Source organism: Pelodiscus sinensis, chromosome 2, assembly GCF_049634645.1.
Source record: "Pelodiscus sinensis isolate JC-2024 chromosome 2, ASM4963464v1, whole genome shotgun sequence".
In the NCBI taxonomy this organism is placed as follows: Eukaryota; Metazoa; Chordata; order Testudines; family Trionychidae; genus Pelodiscus; species Pelodiscus sinensis.
The window spans coordinates 7,618,598-7,640,022 of record NC_134712.1 but is presented as its reverse complement, the minus strand read 5'-3'; the positions used below and the strand labels follow the sequence as shown (position 1 = coordinate 7,640,022).

Below are 21,425 nucleotides of genomic sequence, written 5' to 3'. Positions count from 1 at the left end.
GGTGATATGTCATTCTGTTTTCTTTCAATAATATGGTGAGTTCATTTTTGGTTCTTAGGATAAATATTTCTGTTTCGTGTTGGCTACTCTCTGCTGTTATTTGAGATATTACAGAATGGAGAATGGGTTGACTTTACTGTGGTTTTAAAAAATTCCTTCTTCTTCAGGAGGAATTACATCTTGTGCGTTGGGGTCCATGTCCTACTGGTAGTTGGAAACAGAGAGTGCTATAGGGTTCAAAAAGCAAGAATAGCTGCTTTATTTCAATAGCATAAAAGACAAGAAGAGAAGTTGGGAACAGTCGAAGATCCCAACTGTGCTCAATATCAGATTGAGGTTCAATCAGGAAGTGTGCAATTAAGATATATTAGCTAGGATGCTGCAGAAGGTCATTTGTCCAAGTTGAACTTGAAATAGCATCTCAAGGAGTCCAACATGTACTAAATGTATGTAACCATTAAGCAAAATGAGTCTTCAGGAGTTAGACTAGATTTCTTGCGACACAACTATCAGAGGTTACAAAAATACAGGCATAGAAAAGGATTGTCTTAGTCTTCGTCACTTGGTTTGGAAGTCAGTGGGAACCTCCATTCTTCCTGCTGAAATCTGGTCTGGAGGTATTGAGGACCATCAGTCTTCAAATGGCCAGCCTTAAGATATCACTTGCTGTCTTTCAGTAAAGTCTGGGCATCTTTATAAAAGATAAGATATAGCTCAAACAAAGCTATGGGCTTGATGAAGAAGTTACTGGGTGAGGTTTCTTGCAATCTGCTATACATGTGGTCAGACTAGATGATATTAATGGTCTCATCAGCCCTTACAATATTCAAATAGTGATGTGGTCCCCAAAGATAGAATTTCCTACAATACAATGTTTATGCCCCTGACAAAGTAGAGAAATAAAGGATTAAACAGACTAGTTCCTTTAGGGCATGTCTACACTTACAAGGGGATTGACGCTTGGAGGTTGATCTTCTATTTAGAGAGTCTAGTATAGACCCCTAAATAGAATGCAGAGGGCAGCCCCCGCAGGCGTCCAGTAGTCCTCCTTCTGTGAGGAGTAAGGGAAGCTAATGGGAACATGTGCTCTCATCAGCCTCCCACTGTGTGGTCTCATTTGCCCAGCTTAAGATAAGCTAACTCCAGCTATGTATTTTAGTAGCTTGAGTTGCGTATCCTAAGCCATTAGTGTGTCAAATAAAAAAAACAAATCTAAAAGTATACCTTCTAGCCAACCTACCAATCATTCAGATTAAAACAACACATACAAGTCTCCTTTAGAAAAACATAATGTTGTTAAAATAGAGACATCTACATAGAATTTTATTTGCTAATCCAGACCTTTTTTATTAGGCTCTCGAAAAACTCATCTCATCAAACTGTCCATCACAGCTGCACTATGCACTGTATTTTTTCTTTTGAGAAGATTCATATTCTTTCTGAAATGGTCTGCATTATTGTACCCTTTGAGAGCATTTTCAAGTGTTTATTATTGCCATTAACATATAACAAGACATGAAATATACATATAGTCCACAATAAAAATTTAGTAATATTAGCATGTAAGGGATAAACAGCTGTATAACATCTCAGTTTATAAGAGAAATGTGACCAAATGTTAGGCCAACAGCCCTCACCAAGCCAACAGGCTTCTATGGGAAGAAAGAAAACTTAAGTGGTGCTACCTTCCTATAATTTATATCCAAAAGAACTGAGTAAAAGATGGTTAACACCTTCCTGAACACTTTAATTTGGGAACAGAAGAGTGCCCTTGCATTTTCCACTTTTCATAGTCTTGTTGATACTTGTTTGGGGTAACGTAGTTATTTATTTCCTAAGTATGTTATATGAACTATTAAATCTATAATGGAAGTCTGATTTCTCAAGACAATTATGTAAGTGACTCTACATTTTCAAAAATGAGTAGTGATTTTTGATATCCAGTCTGGGTCTGCTTAAAGGGGACTTATTTTCAGTTTGGGGCTGCTCAACACTTTATGGAAAATTAGGTTTCTTTAATAATGTGTCACAGTAGACATCCATACAGTGAGGCACCCAAAAGTCACTACTCATTTTTGAAAATATAAGACAAAGTGTACTTTTAGGTATAAAGTTATTATTACAATTTCCAGCATCTAAAGAATAATTGTAAAGATTCAGCCATTAGATTATGGATTTCATGCCTGCAACAAACATTCCACACATTCAATCTAAATTTCTGTGTGATTAACAACTTCTCTTTGCCCTAGGCATACAACCAATGAACAAGAGAGGACTTTGATGATACCATGCCTTTGAAATGAAGGTATCATCTGTTGCAATCAGGTACCAGTTTCTGTTATGTCTTTTGACCTTATTAATTGAAGAAAAGTTATTTTAATTAATTTTGTCTACATTATGCCTGTTATCTTTACCAAATTGAATAACCACTCTTGAAAAGCCCACACACTTCCTCTGCTCCATGCCAAAAGTCTCACCGCAAACACGTGCAATTCATACTTGATAACATAATTGATAAAATGGTACAAAATCCACTGCATACAGTGTTTGAATTTTTTTTCTTTATTCAGTCCCAGCCTACCAGGGTATGTCTACACTACAGAGTTGGTTTTTTTGGTTTTTTTTGAAAAACAGTTGTTTTTCTGAAAAAACTTCAATTATGTCCACACTGCAATCGCATTATTCCGAAACAAAACTGAAAGAACAGAGGCGGTTTTCTGACATTGGTGATCCTTATTCTATGAGGAAGAAGCCTTTTTCCGAAAGAGCTCTTTCGGAAAAAGGCATGTGTGGACGGGGAAGAGGGAGTTCTTTCGAAAGAAGAGGAAAGAGGAAAAAGCACAGGTGCCCTAGAGGCCACTCCATCCATAGTAATCATAGTTGAAATGTGAGATAGCATCCATTCAGTGTGGATGCTATCTTTCGAAAAAGCAGATCACTTTTTCGTTGTGCTTTTGCAATGTGGACGCTCTCTTTCAAAAGAAGTTTTTCTGGAAGATCTCTTCCAGAAAAGCTTCTCCCGAAAGAAGTCTGAAGTCTATTCCAGTCACACTATTTCATAAGGTGCTAAAATTTATACTATACCAATTGATCTTTAATGCATTTTAGGGTTTTTTCATACTATGATCTTCATGAAAACTGATCACTTAAATGCACATTAGTTGTATATGAATATAAGGGCTGCATATCACATTAGCAATACAGACTAGAAAATATGTATTACCGTCCCCACTAATTTCATCTGCAGATCCAGGTAGCATGCAAGGAGAGAGAAAAAGGGGAGAAAGAAGGGACAAAGAGAGAAAAGGGGTGGGGGAAAATATACTATTAAAATCATGAATAAACCAAGAATATAGCAAAACTGAAGTTATTTTATATACTTAGCTCAAGAGAATTCAGAAAGGTAATGGAATTTAAGACCTGCCTCCTAAAAGTCAAGATTCAGAGGAGTGTTTAAACTTTTCAGCGAATAGGATATAATGTGGGCTAGTGACTATTACATGAAGTACAACAATTGAATTTAGGAGGGAGACCACTTAATTCAGTGCATTTTGCTACAAGAGTGTCAATATCCGATTTTATTTGATGCTTCCATTACCAAGATAAAGCCTGTAGGCCAGATAAGAAAAATTAATTTATACCAGTTGAGGATCTGGCCACTAAAGCTTTGTATATACAGTTATGCCTTCAAATATTTAAAATTGGTGTTACCTCTTTCATATTGGATGCATTATGCTATTGCTTAGATGCTGACAAGCTATGGAAGAACTTAACATTCCCTTTATTGAAACGGTTATATGTAACTGTGATTTAAATAATGACAAATGGAACAAGTCCATAGGGCACTTATTCAAAATTAATACTGATATTGTGGATTTAGCTATGCTATTCCAAATATCCGCACTAGGAAGTGATGCACTTTTATCAGTAATTGCAAATAAAATTAAAATTCAAAATGCATATATCTGTTGTAAAATTAATGAACATATTATTACATTTATCCCCCCAGATAAAAGTGGCCAGACAACACTGGATGAACACACAGCATCCAGTATCACTGTGTTCAACCTTTAATTCTGTATGTGGTATTAAGTTACATTTATTGCTGCTTTCCTACTTCATTCATTTGCATGCTGTATCAGGGGTCCAAGAATGCAATCCAAGTGTACCACTGAAAGAAGAAAGCTGCAGGATTTTGTGGCTACACAACTGCACAATTAAAATTACTAAATCATTTGCCACGGTCACATATGACAGAACAAACTCTTCTATAAAAAAGTATCAAGTATATGACACATCTCAACTGAAGATCCAATTGTAGGGGACAACAGAAATTTAATGCAATTATTCTTGGAACTCTGTTTACCTGAGGCTGGAGAAAATTGTAAACAAACAGTAACAGAGTTAGTATATTCAGCTTTGGGTTAATAAGGCAGCCTGTACAAAGAGCAGTGCAGTACCCTTAGGTGGTGGCTCATGGGAACAGAAGACGAAAGGGAGAAAGCGCCTAGCTTTCTTTACTTTATGCTGACAGTGATTGACTCCTTTACAAAGAGGCAAGAAAAAGAAAGAGAAAACAGAAACAAATTATTTGGAAACAAAAGAAAACAGAAACTTGAGAAAACATATGCACGTGTGAATGTAAAAGCAAAAAGATTTATATTACCATTCTACAGCTGAAAGATATATATTCAAATCTTTTTAAAACGATAAACTATTTTTACTATTTTATGGTAGATTTCTCACCTTAGAAACAAATTATTTTTCTTATTTCTCTTTTTCTAAAGTGATTTACATCAGAATCTATTAAAAAGTCAAAATTTGCCAACCACTATCAAGTACATGAATAACTGGCTCTTTGATATTTAATTACATTTATTAAATCCCCATCCTAAGCTCTACTACAATACGGTAACTGTTTGCAAATTCTAACTTTTTCATAGTAATCACTCTTCTAATAAGGTCAGAATCGATTCTTTGGAATCTCATAAGAAGATTAAAAAAAACCCCAAACATTTCACACAACAAAGGTACATTAAAACACAAGAAACACCAAACCAAAATGAATAAAAAAGTGAAACACTGCTTGTGACTGAATAGTTATGGCTGTGTTAATGTTTCCATTTGAATAGAAATCTATCTTTTTTCTTTTCTAGAAAGAGAGGATAATGGGATAGGTTTATAAAGTTTCCCAATACAGCTTTGTTTCTTTTCAGTGTCCAATTATTATTCTTGTCTACATGGATGGCTGGAGCTAAATTTTGGGGCTGACTCATAAGGAGATTTTAGGGATTTTCTTCACTTTTGAATAAGACCCCAAGTTTTCAACATTTATGTTGCATTCACTAGCAAGGACATTTATATGCCTTTACTATTCAATAACACATTACAATTCTGCAGAACCAGTATACTTTCTCATTTCTATGGCTATAAGTTAGTAAACATTGCCTGATAAACACATACTACTAATGCATTTGGGTACTTGATAATATTAACATATGCACTCTTTTTACAGTGAAATACAGAATATTAAAAAACCTTTGTTTTCTAACAACAAAATTCAGTGTAACATTAGTTGACAATGGTTATGACTTCTGTAGGGTTTGGGGGAAAACGTAGTTTTAAAATGGAGTTATTTAATTTAAATGAATGACTACTAGGCATGGGTGCCACATTAGCAAAAACTCCAAAGCCAAAGGGACCACTGTATCCATCTAATTTAATCTAACCTGTATAACACAGGGCACAGAACTAACTACCGCTCCCCCCAAAAAATTCCTAGGGCATATAAAATCATAGAAATGCAGTACTGGAAAGGATCCTTGAGTCTACCTCCCCTGTGATGAGGTAAGATCAATATACCTACACGCTCCCTGAAAGGTGTCTTTGTCTAAACTATTCCAGGATTAGCTATCTTTCTAGCTGGAAAGTTTCTCCAAACATCTAACCTAAATCTCCCTTCAATTTAAGACCATTACTTCTCCTAACCTCAGTGGACAGAGAGAACAAGAAACCACATGCCTCTTTGCAGTAGCCCTCAGACTTCTTTTCTCAAGACTAAACATGCCCAGTTTTTTAACCTTCTCTCATACGTCAGGTTTTTTTAAAACATTTTATCCTTTTTGTTGCTCTCTTCTGGACTCCCTGTAATTTGTCTACAACTTTCCTAAAGTGTGCAACCCAGAATTCCAGTCAAGGCCTCACTGATACTGAAGTACAGTCATTTCCCATGTCTTGCTGAAGACAGTCCTGTAAATACATTCCAGAATATTTGCCTTTTTTACAACTGCATCACATAGCTCATACTCAATTTGTGATCCACTGTAACCACTGATCCTTTTCAGCAATACTACCACTTACCCATCTTCCCCTCATTTTGTAGTTGTACGTATTTATCCTTCTTTCTTTGTGTTTGTCTTTACTGAAGTTTATCCTCTTGATTTCAAAATCATTCTCCAATTTATCAGAGTCTTTTTGAATTCTAATCCTGTCTTCCTAAGCACTTACAACTCCTCTTGGTGTCATCCACAAATTTTATAAGCATAGTCTCCATTCCATTATCTAAGTCATTAATACAAATATTGAATAGTAGTTGACTCAGGACTGATCCTGCAAATTCCGGTACATATGTTCTTCCAGCTTGACAACAAACCATTGATAATTTCTGTTTGAACATAGTATTTCTACCACTTGTAGAGCCAATTTATAACAACTTTATCTAGATCACATTTCCCTTGTTTGTTTATGAAAATGTCACGTGGGACCTTGTCAAAAGCCTTACAAAATCAAGATATATCATACCTACTGTGTCTCCTCCTCTACCCACAAGGCCAATAACCTTGTCAAAGAAAGAAGTCACGTTGGTTTGGTATGAATTTGTTTTGAGAAATCCATGCTAGCTATTCTGTATAACCTTATCAACCTCTAGTTGCTTACAAAACTGATTGCATAAGCTGTTCCAGTATATTTTCAAAGTTAGGCCAACTGGTCTGAAATTCGCTGGGTTCTTTTGGTTTCCTTTTTTAAAGATACATACTATGTTTGCCTTTCCTAGTCCTCTGGGCTCTCTCCTGTCCCTCATGAGTTCTCACAAGGACTGCTAATGCTTCCAAGATTGGTTCAGCTGGCTCTTTAAGTACCTTACGGATGAATTTCATCAGGTCCTGCCAACTTGAATACATCTAACTTACTTAATTTTTTCTTTAACTTGTTGTTTCACTATTTTGGTTTGCATTCCTTCCTCCTTGTTAATATAATTTTAATCATCTGGTCACAATTAACTTTTTCAGTGAAGACTGAAGCAAAACACAGATTGAATGCCTCATTGTTCTAGTTCTTATTCCCCATTAAGTAGAGGATCTTGAGCCCCGATATGAAGTTACACCAAGAGTAAAGTGAAGTTACTCACCTTGGTGCAGTAACTGTCGTTCTTTGAGATGTGTGTCCCCATGGGTGCTCCACATTAGGTGCTGGGTTTGCCCCGTCACCGTAGGATGGAGATGTTCAAAGCCATAGTCAGTCGGACTGCACATGCACTGGGGGGAGAGAGGGTGCCTCACGGCGTTCGCGCTCTTTTGTACTGCGCGATCTGGTCTAATCCAGTCACTCAAACCCGCCTCAGGATCCGTAAAAGAACAAAACAGACTCCGAAGCGGGGAGGCAGGTGGACAGTGGAACACCTACGGGGATACACATCTCGAAGAATGACCAGGGTGAGTAACTTCGCTTTCTTCTTCGAGTGATGTCCCCGTGGGCGCTCCATATTAGGTGACTGAGTAGCAGTACCCACCCAAATGAAGAAGGTGGGATTCAGATGTCACTATGTATGAAAGGAAGAAAGCACTGCAGATGCTATGGAAGTATCCGAAAGCCACCTTGTTTCGACAGCACAGTGTTTGGCGAATGTTTCATCAGAAGAACAGGTGGCAGCCTGTCAGGTGTCAGAAAGAGGAACACCTTTCAGGAAAGCAGTAGAGGTAGCTAGTGCTCTAGTAGAATGGGCCCTGGGGCACTGTGGAAGGGGTACATTTTGTATCGTATAACAGTGGGTTATACAGGACACAATCAAGTTGGAGATTCTCTGGGAAGATAAGGGCTGTCCCTTGGAGCGTTCAGTGAGAGAGACTAATAATCTACCAGTTTTCCTAAATGGTTTAGTATGCTCTAAGTAAAAGTCTAAGGCCCTACAAACGTCTAGTGAATGAAGTGTTGCATCACGAGGTGAAGCATGAGGCTTTGGGCAAAAGGCAGGTAGCACTATTGGTTCGTTAAGGAGAAATTCCAAGCAAACCTTAGGAGTAAAGCTGGATGGTGCCTTAAAACAACACTACCCTTATTAAAGACGGTGTAGGGAGGCGATGCCATTAACGCCACGATCTCACTCTGCATGCTGACGTGATGGTGATAAGAAAGATCAGCTTCATGGTAAGGGTCTGAAGAGGTATGGTGGCCAGATGCTTGAAAGGTGGAGTTGTTAGAGTTGAAAGTACCAGGTCCAGATTCCAGAGGATTCAGGTTCAACAGGCCCTTAAGAAATCTCTTGGTGAGAGGGTGGGCGAACAGCGAAAACCCCTCTATTGGCTGCCAAAACGCATTCAGTGCAGCAATATGGACTCTTAGAGAGGATAAGGCTAGTCCGCTCTGTTGCAGGTGCATTATATAGTTCAGAATCGTGGCGATCGGAACGAATTCAGGGTCCATATGATGTTCGGAGCACCAGGAAGTAAAGAGTCACCATTGGAAAGGTAAGTAACGCATGTATTCTGTTTCCTTCTATGTATGAGAACGTCTTTGACACGGTCAGAACATAGGGCCTCTGAGGCGTTCAGCCAACTAGGTACCAGGCTGAGAGATGAAGAGTGCACAATTGTGGGTGAAGAAGAGAGCCTCGCTTCTGGGTTAGAAGATTCTGGATTAATGGAAGACGATACGGTGGAAGTCGTGCAAGTCGCAATAGGAGTGAATACTGGTGCTGGTGAGACCATTCTGGTGCTATCAGAATTACCGAATGATGACCGAGGCCCGCTCTGGAACAGAAATGGTGACATTTCCTGTTGCTGGCAGTAACGAACAGGTCTATTCGCAGCATGCCCCAATGACGGAAGATCAAATGGAGCACATCCCGATTGATTTTCCATTCGTGGTCTACTGCGAAATTCCTGCTGAGGGAATCTGCCATCATATTGCTGATGCCAGGTAAGTAGGACGCCACAAGGGTAGTGCCGTTGGCAATGCACCAATTCCATAGTCGGGTTGCTTCCGTACACAGCGATCGGGATTGTGCACCTCCTTGTTGATTTATAAAATACATTGTCGCTGTGTTGTCCATAAAGATGCTGACTGTGGAGCTACGGAGGTGTGCGCGAAAATGTTTGCAAGCGTTGGCAACAGCCCTCAATTCCAGGAGATTTACGTGCAGCAGAGACTCCTGTGGTGACCAACAGACTTGGACTGATAGGTTCCCCATGTGGGCACCCTAGACGATGAGGGAGGCATCTGTGGTCATGTGACAATGAGGGGGCAGGTGATGAAATGGAGAGCCTGAAAGTAAATTGTCGTCTACTGTCCACCAGTGCAAGGAGGACCTGACGTTGGATGGAACAGTTACCCACTTGCGTACATTGTGCCTGATGGGATTGTATATTGAGATCAACCAGTGCTGCAGCAGCCAGAAGTGTAACCTGGCACGAGGAACGATATATGTCGTGGATGCCATATGACCCATTAGCTTGAGTACTGTAATAACCTGTACCTCTTGTTTGTACAGGAGTTCGTCCAACAGGTTTTGGATTGCTTGAAATCTGGCGATGGGTAGATACACCATTGCTGTAACTGAATCGAGGTGCTCGCCTATAAATTCTAGGTTCTGAGTAGGGGTCAAGGTGGATTTCTCCTCGTTGAGGAGGAGACCGAGGGCACGGAAAGTTTTGATTGTACTTTGCACCATGTCTGCAGTTTCTATCGACGAACATCCTTTTATTAGGCAATCATCCAAGTAGGGATATAGGACGATGCCATTGCGTCAAAAGTAAGCAGCTACGACTACGAATGTCTTTGTAAAGACTCTTGGTGCCGTTGCGAGGCCGAATGGCAGCACTCGATACTGAAAATGGTCCATGCCAATCATGAAGTGTAGAAATTTTCTGTGAGCGGGATGAATTGTCATGTGAAATAGGCATCTTTTAGGTTGAGAGCAGCAAACCAATCGCCCTGCTCCAGGGCCGGTAGAATGGAGGTTAATGTCACCATCTTGAAGCGTTGCTTTCAAATATACTTGTTTAAATGTCAAAGATCCAATATGGGTCTCCATCTGCCGGTTTTTTTCTGCACAAGGAAATAGCGGGAGTAAAATCCTCTTCCCTGAAATTGAGGTAGTACGTTCTCTATTGCTCCTATGTGGAGGAAATGGGAAATCTCAGTTCACAATAAGTCTTCGTGAGAGGGGTCCCTGAAGAGGGACGGGAATGGTGGGGCTGTGGGTGGGCGGGAATGGAATGGAATGACATAACCCGAGCAGATTATTTCTAGAACCCATCTGTCGGAAGTGACGTTGGCCCATTGGTTGTAGAAGGGCCTCAAGCGATGGTGAAAGATGTGACTGGGGTTTGGAGAGGCTGTCTGCTCGCTCTTGACCAACACGTCAAACATGCTGCTTGTTGCCGGGTTGTGTTTGTGTGCAGTTATTTTGATTTTGACGTCACATTGGTCTCCGGCATCGATTCTGATGTGGTTAGTCAAACTGTCGATGTTGCGGTTGCCAGTGTTGTCTGGGGTGGAAATAATCGTAACGTCTTTGGAAAAGCGTTTCTTGTATGGTGGAGTGTACATCCCAAGTGACCATAATGTTGTCCTAGTGTCCTTGATAGAATGCTAGACTGAATGAGTCTTCTCAGCGAATAAAGCGTCTTTATCGAATGGCAAATCCTCCATTTTAGACTGCAGTTCTTTTGGGATTGCTGTTGCCTGGAGGAATGAGGCCTTGCGCATAACTACTGCTGTGGCAGTAGTGCGGGCTGCGGTGTCTGCTACATGCATAGCGATCTGGAAACTGGTTTGCATGGCAGCATAATTCTCCTGATCCACAGATTTAAGAAGAGGCCTCTTAGATTCTGGAAGGGCCTCTATTAAAGGTGTGAGACTTGCATAATCGTCAAAATTGTGATTTGAAAAATGGGCAAGGTAATTAGTAATCCTCAGAAGCAAAGTTGAGCAGGTGTACACCTTCCTGCCAAATAAGTCAAGCCTCTTGAACTCCTTGTCTGATGCATTTGATTTATAGTGCGGAGCCTTGGCTCTCTGTTGAGCTGCATTGACTACAAGGGAATTGGGTTGAGGGTGGGAAAAAAGAAATTCTGATCCCTTTGGGAGTACAAAATATTTCTTATCAGCCCGCCGTTAGTCGGAAGAGTGGAGCCAGGGGTCTGCCAAAGCTCATTAGCCACTTCCAGGATAGCCAGTTTTGTGATATTGGTGGTCTGTAAATTTTTTAGGAGATGATGTTGCTTGTCTTTAATTTCAGCCAGCTGGATTTCCTGAGACACTGCCACTCTCTTAAACAGATCTTGGAACTGTCTCAAGTCGTCTGGTGGGGAGACATCCCCAGGAGTAACTGCTTTGTCCCGGGAGGAGGATTGATCTGTAGGGGAGACTTCAGGAGGATATGGCTCTGTAGTGGTCTGAGACTGTTGTTTTTGAACTGTGAATGATGAGGCGATGAGCCTTGATCAATGGGCGGAGGGACAGAAAGTGGGGAGTGTCTGGAGGAGGAGTAGATTGTCATAGAACGAAGCAGGGATTTGGGTGAATAGCAATAACACTGGTGATGTGGTGAGTATTCCCTATGGCAACGGGAATAGTCATATCAATCGCGGTAATAGTAGGATGAGCGTGAAAGAGAACGCCCATAACGGTGGTGTCCAGTATACTCATGCTGAGAGGATGATCTTCTGGATTGGAGGGATGGAGAGGGAGAGTAAGATCTCCTCATGGGTGGAGATGGGGAGGCAGAGAAGCGGTGAGAGTAGACTCAGGTATCCCTAGGAAGTGTCAGGAAGGGAGATGGGAGTCTACCCAGAGAGGTGTAACTCCTGAACAGCCATGGTGACCTCCTGCCTGATGGTGGAGATGGCGATGGAGCCGAAGAAAAAACAGGAGGCAGTGAAGCTGGGGATGGACTGTGAACATGGCAGGTCTTTGCTCGTGCTTTAGCTGGGGCTGTTCATTCTGGCACCGAGGTCGGTGCAGAGCGATGATATACTGCACCTGAGTCATGGCGAGTGCGTGCCAATTGCGGTGTTGAGCACACTTTCGCTGAGGGTGGTGCCAAGGGCTCACATGCTGGTGACAGTGGTCAAGTCCAGGATTCGGTTGGTGCTGAGCGATCACGCGCTGGGGTAGGCGCTGTTTGCTCCCGTGCCGAAGCTGCCAGTTCCTCTGGGGAGGAACTTGAAGAGGAGGTAGATGCAGCCCATAACGGTGCCGCGGTTCCATGGATAGAGACAGTGTCGATGACTTCGGTGCCAAGGGCGCCAGTTCCGCCACTGGAGACGTTGCGGCCGCATGGTGCGAAACACAAGGCAGAGTCTTAAATGGTTTAGAGATTGAATGAGTGGCTAAAGCAGAAGTGCCCGACTTAGACCTAGAGGTAGCTCTGCCATGAGGAGTCAAAGGCAGCGATCTGCTTGGGGAGGGCCTGGGCCTCTTAGGAGGAGCCCTAGTGGGAGAAGAGGCGCTCTGTCTCTGAGGCTGTTGAGTGGCCTGAGGCGGAGAGAGGCTGAGCCAGACGGCTGGAGCACCTTATCAAAGAGTATCATACGGAGCCTCATCTTGAGGTCGTGGCGGACTCTGGCTGTAAGTTTTGAGCAATATATGCATTTTTGTGATACATGGCTCTTGCCGAGGCAGTGAATTCATGCCACGTGGCCATCGGAGGCAGGCATGGCGTCACGGCACATGGAGCATTTTTTAAATCTGGGAGAGCCCGGCATTTTCTGTTTCAATGTTGCTCTCTTCTCTCCCCCCCCCCTCCCGGCCCTTTTTTAAACTATGTACAAGAGTCTAAAGTTCAACAGGGGAAAGGGAGGAGGAACAAGAACTTAACAGTCTATGATAACAGGAAAAAAAATTTTAAACGAACATGAATGAGTATAAGAAATATAAAGAGTAGAAAAACTGAGGAAATATAACTTGTTTTATCTCCCCAGGTTGAACAAAGGTTGAGCAAGAAGGAGAGACGATTCGCTCCATCTGCAGCCTGAGGTGGTTGAGAGGACTGGATTAGATCAAATTGCGTAGCGCGGGAGAGTGTAAACGCTGCGAGGCACCCCCCCCCTCCCGCCCCCCGCGGTCTGACTGACTACGGCTTTGAACATATCTATCCTGCGGTGCCGGGGCAAGCCCAGCACCTAATGTGGAGCACCCACTGGGACATCACTCAAAGAAGAATGTAAGCTACAATATATCTGATCTATCTATCTGCTCAAGAACTTCTCCTACACGGTAAGAACTAGGACCACCAAATTTGGTATACAGTTTCCTCTTACCATAACTTAAAGCAAGGTAAGGGTTAGATTGTGCCCAAGAAAATGGGATGTGTCTGGAATAGGACTGTCTCTTTTCTGTCTGGTTTTCTGATAAGTAGAATCATCAAACAGGTGAAAGTGGCACCTTCACCCCATCTGGGACTGCTTTAGCCCTGAGCCTTCCATCCTCTAGACACCCTTGAGAGAGAGCAGGGGGCTGAACCCCCAATCAAGATCACTGACTTCTGTTTCTCTGTGTCAGAGAGCAAGGGGAAAGTGCAAAGTTTGCTGCATTTCTTACTCTGGCTGGGGAATGCAGGGGGAAAGTTAAATCTGGACTTGTCCTAGTAAGGGGACATGTACCTTTCCCTTGGCTGCGCCCGCTGGAGCTGCAACAGCCATGGAGAGGTGCTTCTCACCTGGCCCCAAGCTGCTGCAGAGAGAGAGAACTGGAGTAGTCCTCTCCCCAGGGCAGCCTGCATCCTGAACCCCTCATCCCCAGCCCCACCCCAGAGCAATGATTCAAATGAAGAATGGACATTATCATTTTATTTTCCAAATGCAAAAATTGAGTTAAGGATTTGAGCAATGGCGAGTAAATCTTCTAGTAATACAAATAATATAAACATCACATATCGTAAACATACATAAGGTAAATATTTTATTGTAAAATCTGGATACAATGATGTCTATTTAGACTTCAAACATATTTGAGGAGCTGATCCAGGGGCAAATTGGAAAAATGGTTTAATTTCAAAGATGCATATAATTCTGATTGAAAAGGAGGATTATAAAAAAACAATCGAGATGAAATGGTGGGAGAGGGATTTGAACACAGACATTAATATGATGAATAGATCTCTACATGGGAAATGGAATATATATCTTCAATTTGCGTAAACAACAAAGACAATTTTTATAAATTACGGATTCATTTTATTTCAGGTACTGAGTTATCCTTTGACCAGCTTACATAGTGCTCCAGTATAGGACCTACATTTTAAATAGAAAGATCATTTTTTTTAATTGTTAGCAGCAAAATTTTGTATTTCATATTATTGGGAAATATGATTTTTCCTCATAGGGAATTGTGTCACAGTAAAATATAGACCACAACAAAGGTAGATCAGCCTTACAGAAGTCTGTTATAGCAACACTATTATCTTCATCAGCTAAACTTTTAATCTAACCAAAAAAAGGTATCAATGTATCCATTATAAACCCATGTTGATGTGCATTAATATTATTACCCTCCTTTAATTCTTTATTAAGTGACTGCCACATCACTCTGTTATCTTGTCTGGGATCCAAATCAGACTGACAGGCCTATGATGACCTACATCATCCTGTTTATATTTTTAAAATACTGACACAACCTTAGCTTTCTTCCACTTTTCTGAAACTTACCCACTGTTCCAAGATTCATTGAAAAATGAACAAATAGTGCTGAAAGCTCCTCAGACAGCCCCTTTAAAGCACTTAGACCTGCTGTCCAACTTTAGTAGCTGCTGTTTAACATTCTCCTGGGATACTAATGGAATGGAAAGAATGTTATCATCAATATGACTACATCAGTGTTCCCCCCAAATACAGAACAGATATAGTCACTGAATACTTCTGACTTTTCTGTATTATTTATAATTCTATCAGTTTAATCTAGTAATGCACTAACACCATTCTTACCATTCCAAATATACTTAAACTTTACTATCTTTACGTCTGCTAACCACGTTTCTTCTAATGCTTCTCTACTTCTCTTATCAATTTTTAAAAATTCCCAGCTTCCCCTCTAAACCACATTTTTTTGTCTTTTTTTTTTTTTTAAACCAGTACTGCCTTCTTCCTTGATTAGGAACATGGCTTTTCTACTAAGGGGTTCTTAAATGATTCACAATTGTCTGTCACAATTTTCTGATTACACTCTTCTTACCAGATGATTTAACTCATAATTGTTTCAGCTTTGTGAAAATGGCCCTTTTAAAGCAACTAATGTATGTATTACTGGTATGGACTTTATTCTGCTTACCCATTACGAATGTAATTGAATCATGATCACTGCCTAAGCTACAATTGATTTTTAGTTCTGTGATCAATTCCTCTTTTTCTCTCAAGGCTAGATGTAACAAGGTTCTCTGGTGGTTCTGGATGCAACATTTTTTGAGTTAGGAAACTGTAATATTAGTCTAATTGAAATTTTTTCCTACACATTATAGAGTGCGGAAAGAGCTGATCATCCTGTTCCCTAGTGTGATTTAGCTACCTGTAGAAGATGCTAATTAGTACCCCATCTTGTACTTTTTTGTTTGGACATTGATCCATAATCATCCAAAATCATATTATTCAGAATTGTCAGTGACTTGGAAACAGGCAATGCCAATATCCTTCTTAAATAGGTTATAATTTAGTTTAACATTCCAGTCACATGACTAGTACTACGTATCAGAGGGGTAGCCGTGTTAGTCTGAATCTGAAAAAGCGGCGAGGAGTCCTGTGGCACCTTATAGACTAACTGAAGTGTGGGAGAATAAGCTTTCATGGGCAAAGACCCACTTCGTCAGATGCATGTAGTGGAAATTTCCAGAGGCAGGTATAAATATGCAGGCCAGGATCAGGCTGGAGATGACGAGGTGGATCCAATCAAGGAGGATGAGGCCCACTTCTAGCAGCTGATCTGGAGGTGTGAATTCCAAGAGAGTAGAAGCTGCTTTTGTAGTTAGCAAGCCATTCACAGTCATTGTTTAATCCAGAGTTGATTGTGTCAAACTTGAAGATGAACTGTAGCTCAGCAGTTTCTCTTTGAAGTCTGAAGGTATATGCTGTCACCAAATCTGAAATAGTTGTGTGAGAGGATAAATTCACAGACAACATATACCTTCAGACCAGTGGCACTGCTATGGGCACCCGTATGGCCCCACAATACGCCAACATTTTTATGGCTGACCTGGAACAACGCTTCCTCAGCTCCTGTCCACTTACACCCCTTCTCTACCTACGCTACATCAATGACATCTTCATCATCTGGACCCATGGGAAGGAGACTCTGGAAGAATTTCACCATGATTTCAAGCTTCCACCCCACCATCAACCTCAGCATGGATCAATCTATACGGGAGGTCCATTTCCTGGACACCACGGTACAAATAAGTGACGGTCACATCAATACCACACTATACCGAAAACCTACCGACCATTACACTTACCTGCATGCCTCCAGCTTCCATCCTGGACACACCACACAATCCATTGTTTACAGCCAAGCACTGAGGTACAACCGCATATTCTCCAAACCCTCAGACAGAGAACTACACCTACAAGATCTTCAACAAGCATTCTGTAAACTGCAACACCCACACGAGGAAGTGAGGAGACAGATTGACAGAGCCAGACGTGTACCCAGAAGACTCCTGCTACGGGACAAGCCCAAGAAAGAAACCAACAGAACACCACTGGCCATCACCTACAGTCCCCAGCTAAAACCTCTCTAACGTATCATTAGTGATCTACAACCCATCCTGGACAATGATCCCTCGCTTTCACAGGCCTTGGGAGGTAGGCCGGTCCTTGCCCACAGACAACCCGCCAACCTGAAGCATATTCTCACCAGCAACTACACACCGCACCATAATAACTCGAACTCAGGAACCAATCCTTGCAACAAACCTCGGTGCCAACTCTGCCCACATATATACACCAGCAACACCATCACAGGACCTAACTAGATCAGCCATACTGTCACTGGTACGTTCTCCTGCACATCTACCAACGTAATATATGCCATCATGTGCCAACAATGCCCCACTGCTATATAAAACGGCCAAACTGGACAGTCCCTACGTAAAAGAATCAATGGACACAAATCTGATATTAGGAATGGCAACATACAAAAACCTGTAGGGGAACACTTCAATCTTCCTGGACACACAATTGCAGATCTAAAGGTAGCCATCCTGCAGCAAAAAAACTTCAGGACCAGACTACAAAAAGAAACTGCTAAGCTACAGTTCATCTTCAAGTTTGACACAATCAACTCTGGATTAAACAAAGACTGTGAATGGCTTGCTAACTACAAAAGCAGCTTCTGCTCTCTTGGAATTCACACCTCCAGATCAGCTGCTAGAAGTGGGCCTCATCCTCCTTGATTGGATCCACCTCGTCATCTCCAGCCTGATCCTGGCCTGCATATTTATACCTGCCTCTGGAAATTTCCACTACATGCATCTGACGAAGTGGGTCTTTGCCCATGAAAACTTATGCTCCTACACTTCAGGTAGTCTATAAGGTGCCACAGGACTCCTCGCCGCTTTTGCATGACTAGTACTACGTTTCAGAAGTACGTTCTAGATCATATATATGTTCAGAAATTCGTAAGTGCTTTTTATTTAGTAACACCCCCCACTTTGTAAATAGAGCAGCCCAATGTCACAACAGATTATAATAGAGTTAGACCTCCCTAGTCCAGTACCCTCAAGACCTGACCTGTCCCGAAAGAGAATTTGCCAGATCAGGACTCCTGTGAGCCCTGGCCACTGGCTTTGCTCCCAGCCATGCTCCTGGCTGCTCACCCTCCTGCTGCCCCAGCTGGCTCCTGCTGCTAGCCACCAAAGCTCTCTAGTCCAGCAGAACCAGAGTGTCCTGGACCAGAGAGGTTCAACTGTAATACATACTACTTGCGCAATATACTGAATTTCAAGGTTCCTATAAATATTTATTCGCACTGAAAGAATGTTATATTTGTAAATCAGTAGTAACTCCTAAGTGTGAATATATAAATATATATACCCATATCATGTGTGACACATGTACATACACAAATACAAGTTGAGCAAGTATTTAGTAGAATAAAGATGGTAAGGAGCAGGAAAATAAAAGGACAGACAACATAGGAAAAAGGACAGTAACCCAACATAACCTAGCAATCAGTCTCATATACAATTATATCCTGGTCAAGTCAAAGGAAATAATAACCATGTACTTAAGGAAAGAATATGAGCAAATGGAAAAAACAGCATGATTTGTCACCACATGGCTCCCATTTTATGCTAGTGTAACTTCAATGGAATGACACCGTGGTAAATCAGGCCCTGCTTTTAAACATAATATTAAGGTTATGACACAAACCAATAAAGCTAAGGAAGTTTGCTTTTCATAACTAATGCCCTATCATTAACTCATTTCACACTGCTCAAGGCACTATTATATCATAAGTCACAGTGCATAGAAGGATGAGTTTTGATGAAGCTTTAACTTGGAACGTTAGGGTTTTTTTTTTTTAAAGTTTGTCTCAAAAACAGAAGTGATGTGTTTAAATATTGATTGGATCTTTCTAAAAGATATGCTGTAGCTCACCTTAAAGTTATATGTTTGATGTAGGAATTAGTGGAGGACAATCAATGCTCTATGATTTACAGAGATCAGAGATCAGATTCAATTATCATAATACTCCGTTAATATCGATGAAAGGACACAATAGCAGTTTAATACAGCTAGAATGCAGTTTGCATGATAGGAAGTCCAAATATTACTGCTAAACAGAAAACAGAGCTTATAATACATTAATTCACTAATTAGTGACAATATTCTGGTAAGGTAGTAGATAGATATTAACTGCAAACACAGAGGCTAGTGACTTGTTGAAGGCCTAAGAGGAAGTCAAGAACAAGGATTAGGCTCTTTTTTTTTTAATCACAGGAATGTTTCATTAGGTTATTAAGCATGGGTTTTTCAGGTAATTCTGAAACTAAAAAAAAAAAAGTCCTATTATGAATTGTTTTACTAAATACAGCTACAAATGCACAGAAAAAACTCTTACTTTACTGAAACATTTTTTGTTACCAAACAGCAAATTCATTTTGAAGTAACCTGATAAAATGCATATGTCAGAAAGTCAAGCTTCTTAAGCTATAGGCAAAAACCACCTTTTTGCCAATTACATTTTAATAATTCTGTGGGAATTTAAGCCTTACACAAGAAACTCTTTCAGTCTTGAGCAGAAGGCAGACTTTCATTTTGGGCACTGGGGTCACAAAACAGAGAAAGCACTGTGATTTGCCAGCAGAAGTTAAATTTAAATAAAATCTTGTTTGTCCTCCACCATGAGCTCCTAGCACTGCTTGTAATGAGCCCTGGTTTCCCTCATCCCACACTTTTCCAGGTCATATCTGCATCATTATTAAAGGCAGCTTTTTATTGTCAAGTGCTGTAATAATGAAATTAGCTTAGCTTGTACAGTAAAACTCCGATGGTCCGGCATCTGATGGTCCGGCACTCCTGATGGTCTGGCACCATCAGGAACCTGGAAGTGCACCGGGCAGCTGGACCATTGAAGCTGCTCTGCCCCCAGCTTCCCCGATTCAGCCGCTGCTAAAACTGACCAGCGGCTGAATCGAGGAAGCCGGGGGCAGAGCAGCTGGAGTGCTGCCAGGTAGGTCCCGTAGCGCTGCCCCGGGGGCTGCGGGACCAACCTGGCAGCACCCCAGCTGTCCCCGATTCAGCCGCTGCTGAAACTGACCAGCGGCTGACTCCAGGAAGCCGGAGGCAGAGATGCTCTGCCCCGGCTTCCTGGAGTCAGCCCCTGATCAGTTTCAGCAGCAGCTGACTTGGGAATACCTGGGACAGAGCAGCTGGGGTGCTGCCAGGTTGGTCCCCGCAACGCCGAGGTGCGGCACTGCAGGGACCAACCCTGCAGCGCCCCAGCTGCTCTGTCCCAGGCGTCCTGATTCAGCTGCTGTTGAAACTGACCAGCGGCTGACTCCAGGAAGCCCGGGGCAGAGCAGCTCTGCCTCGAGCTTCCTGGAGTCAGTTGCTGATCAGTATCAGCAGCGGCTGACTTGGGGACACCTGGGGCAGAGAAGCTGGGGTGCTGCCGGGTTGGTCCAGTAGCGCCAAGGAGTGGCCCTGCAGGACCAACCTGGCAGCACCCCAGCTGCTCTGCCCCAGGCGTCCCCAAGAGCAGCTGGGGTGCTGCCGGATTGGTCTCGCCGCGCCAAGGGTCGCGCTACCGGACCAACCAGGCAGCACCCCAGCTGCTCTGCTGCAGGTGTCCCCGATTCAGCCGCTGCTGAAACTGACCAGCAGCGGCTGAATCAGGGACGGCTGGGGCAGAGCCAGACTATCGGAAGGGGGGGGGGGGGGTCTATGAGGGCTCTGGGGTGGCATCCCCTCCACCCCACCCCAGACCTCTCATAGCCCCCCCTTCCAATAGTCCGGCATATCTGATAATCCGGCACCCGCTGGGTCCTAAAGGTGCCGGATTATCGGAAGTTTACTGTAGTATCTTTTCCTTCATTATGCATTAAAATACCAACAATTTGGTTGGCTTCATTTTGAACTGCAACTGAAAATATCTATAGTTTGTTTCTTTTTATACAAGTTAAATCATATTTAACACATACTAAAATCTACTGAAGTAAAATGATTCTATCATCTCACTCAGAGTGAATTTTCTTTCTATATCACTTCTTTCATAAAGATTTAGAAAAGAAATTCAAAGTTCTGAATAACTCTGCTGAAGTGTTAGAGGGAGATCCTCAACTGTTGTGAATGATCACAGCTCCATGGATGTCAATGGCCCTGTGATAATTTACATTAGCTGAGGCTTCAGTCCTTAATTAGCGCAGTCAGACAGAAGTGCAATGAAACAGTATATACTGAGTTACTGAGAGTTTCAGTCACAATACGTACTTTATAAGACTAAAATTATGCCACTATAAATCCAACTATGATTTTACAGCAAAAAGTAGTACATCATGCTGGAGGTCACTACAGCCAGGTGTTAAGCATCCGCAGCTTCCATAGATCACAGTATACTTCTCAAAGAAAGCAAATCCTGCCCCGCCACTTCAAAGATGTCACTGGATCAGATCTGCACCTAAATACCGCATCTAATTTTTACAGTTCTACAGCAAT

At 42.0% G+C, this 21,425-nt stretch overlaps 1 protein-coding gene across 18 annotated transcripts in view; it reads right to left on the bottom strand.

Annotated features, from left to right (window-relative positions):
- PTK2 (protein tyrosine kinase 2) overlaps positions 1 to 21,425 on the bottom strand; it is a 330,274-nt gene that overhangs the window by 80,515 nt on the left and 228,334 nt on the right. For 9 of the 18 annotated variants that reach the window (XM_075920049.1, XM_075920046.1, XM_075920048.1 and 6 more), the window contains 2 exons: positions 4,461 to 4,544; positions 3,224 to 3,241 (listed from right to left, as the gene is read on the bottom strand). The exons of 4 other annotated variants lie outside the window; for them this stretch is intronic. In XM_075920049.1, the coding sequence (XP_075776164.1) occupies positions 3,224 to 3,241; positions 4,461 to 4,544 (102 nt within the window). The remainder of the gene's footprint in view (positions 1 to 3,223; positions 3,242 to 4,460; positions 4,545 to 21,425) is intronic. 5 more of the 18 variants (XM_075920051.1, XM_075920055.1, XM_075920052.1 and 2 more) reach the window with 1 other exon arrangement.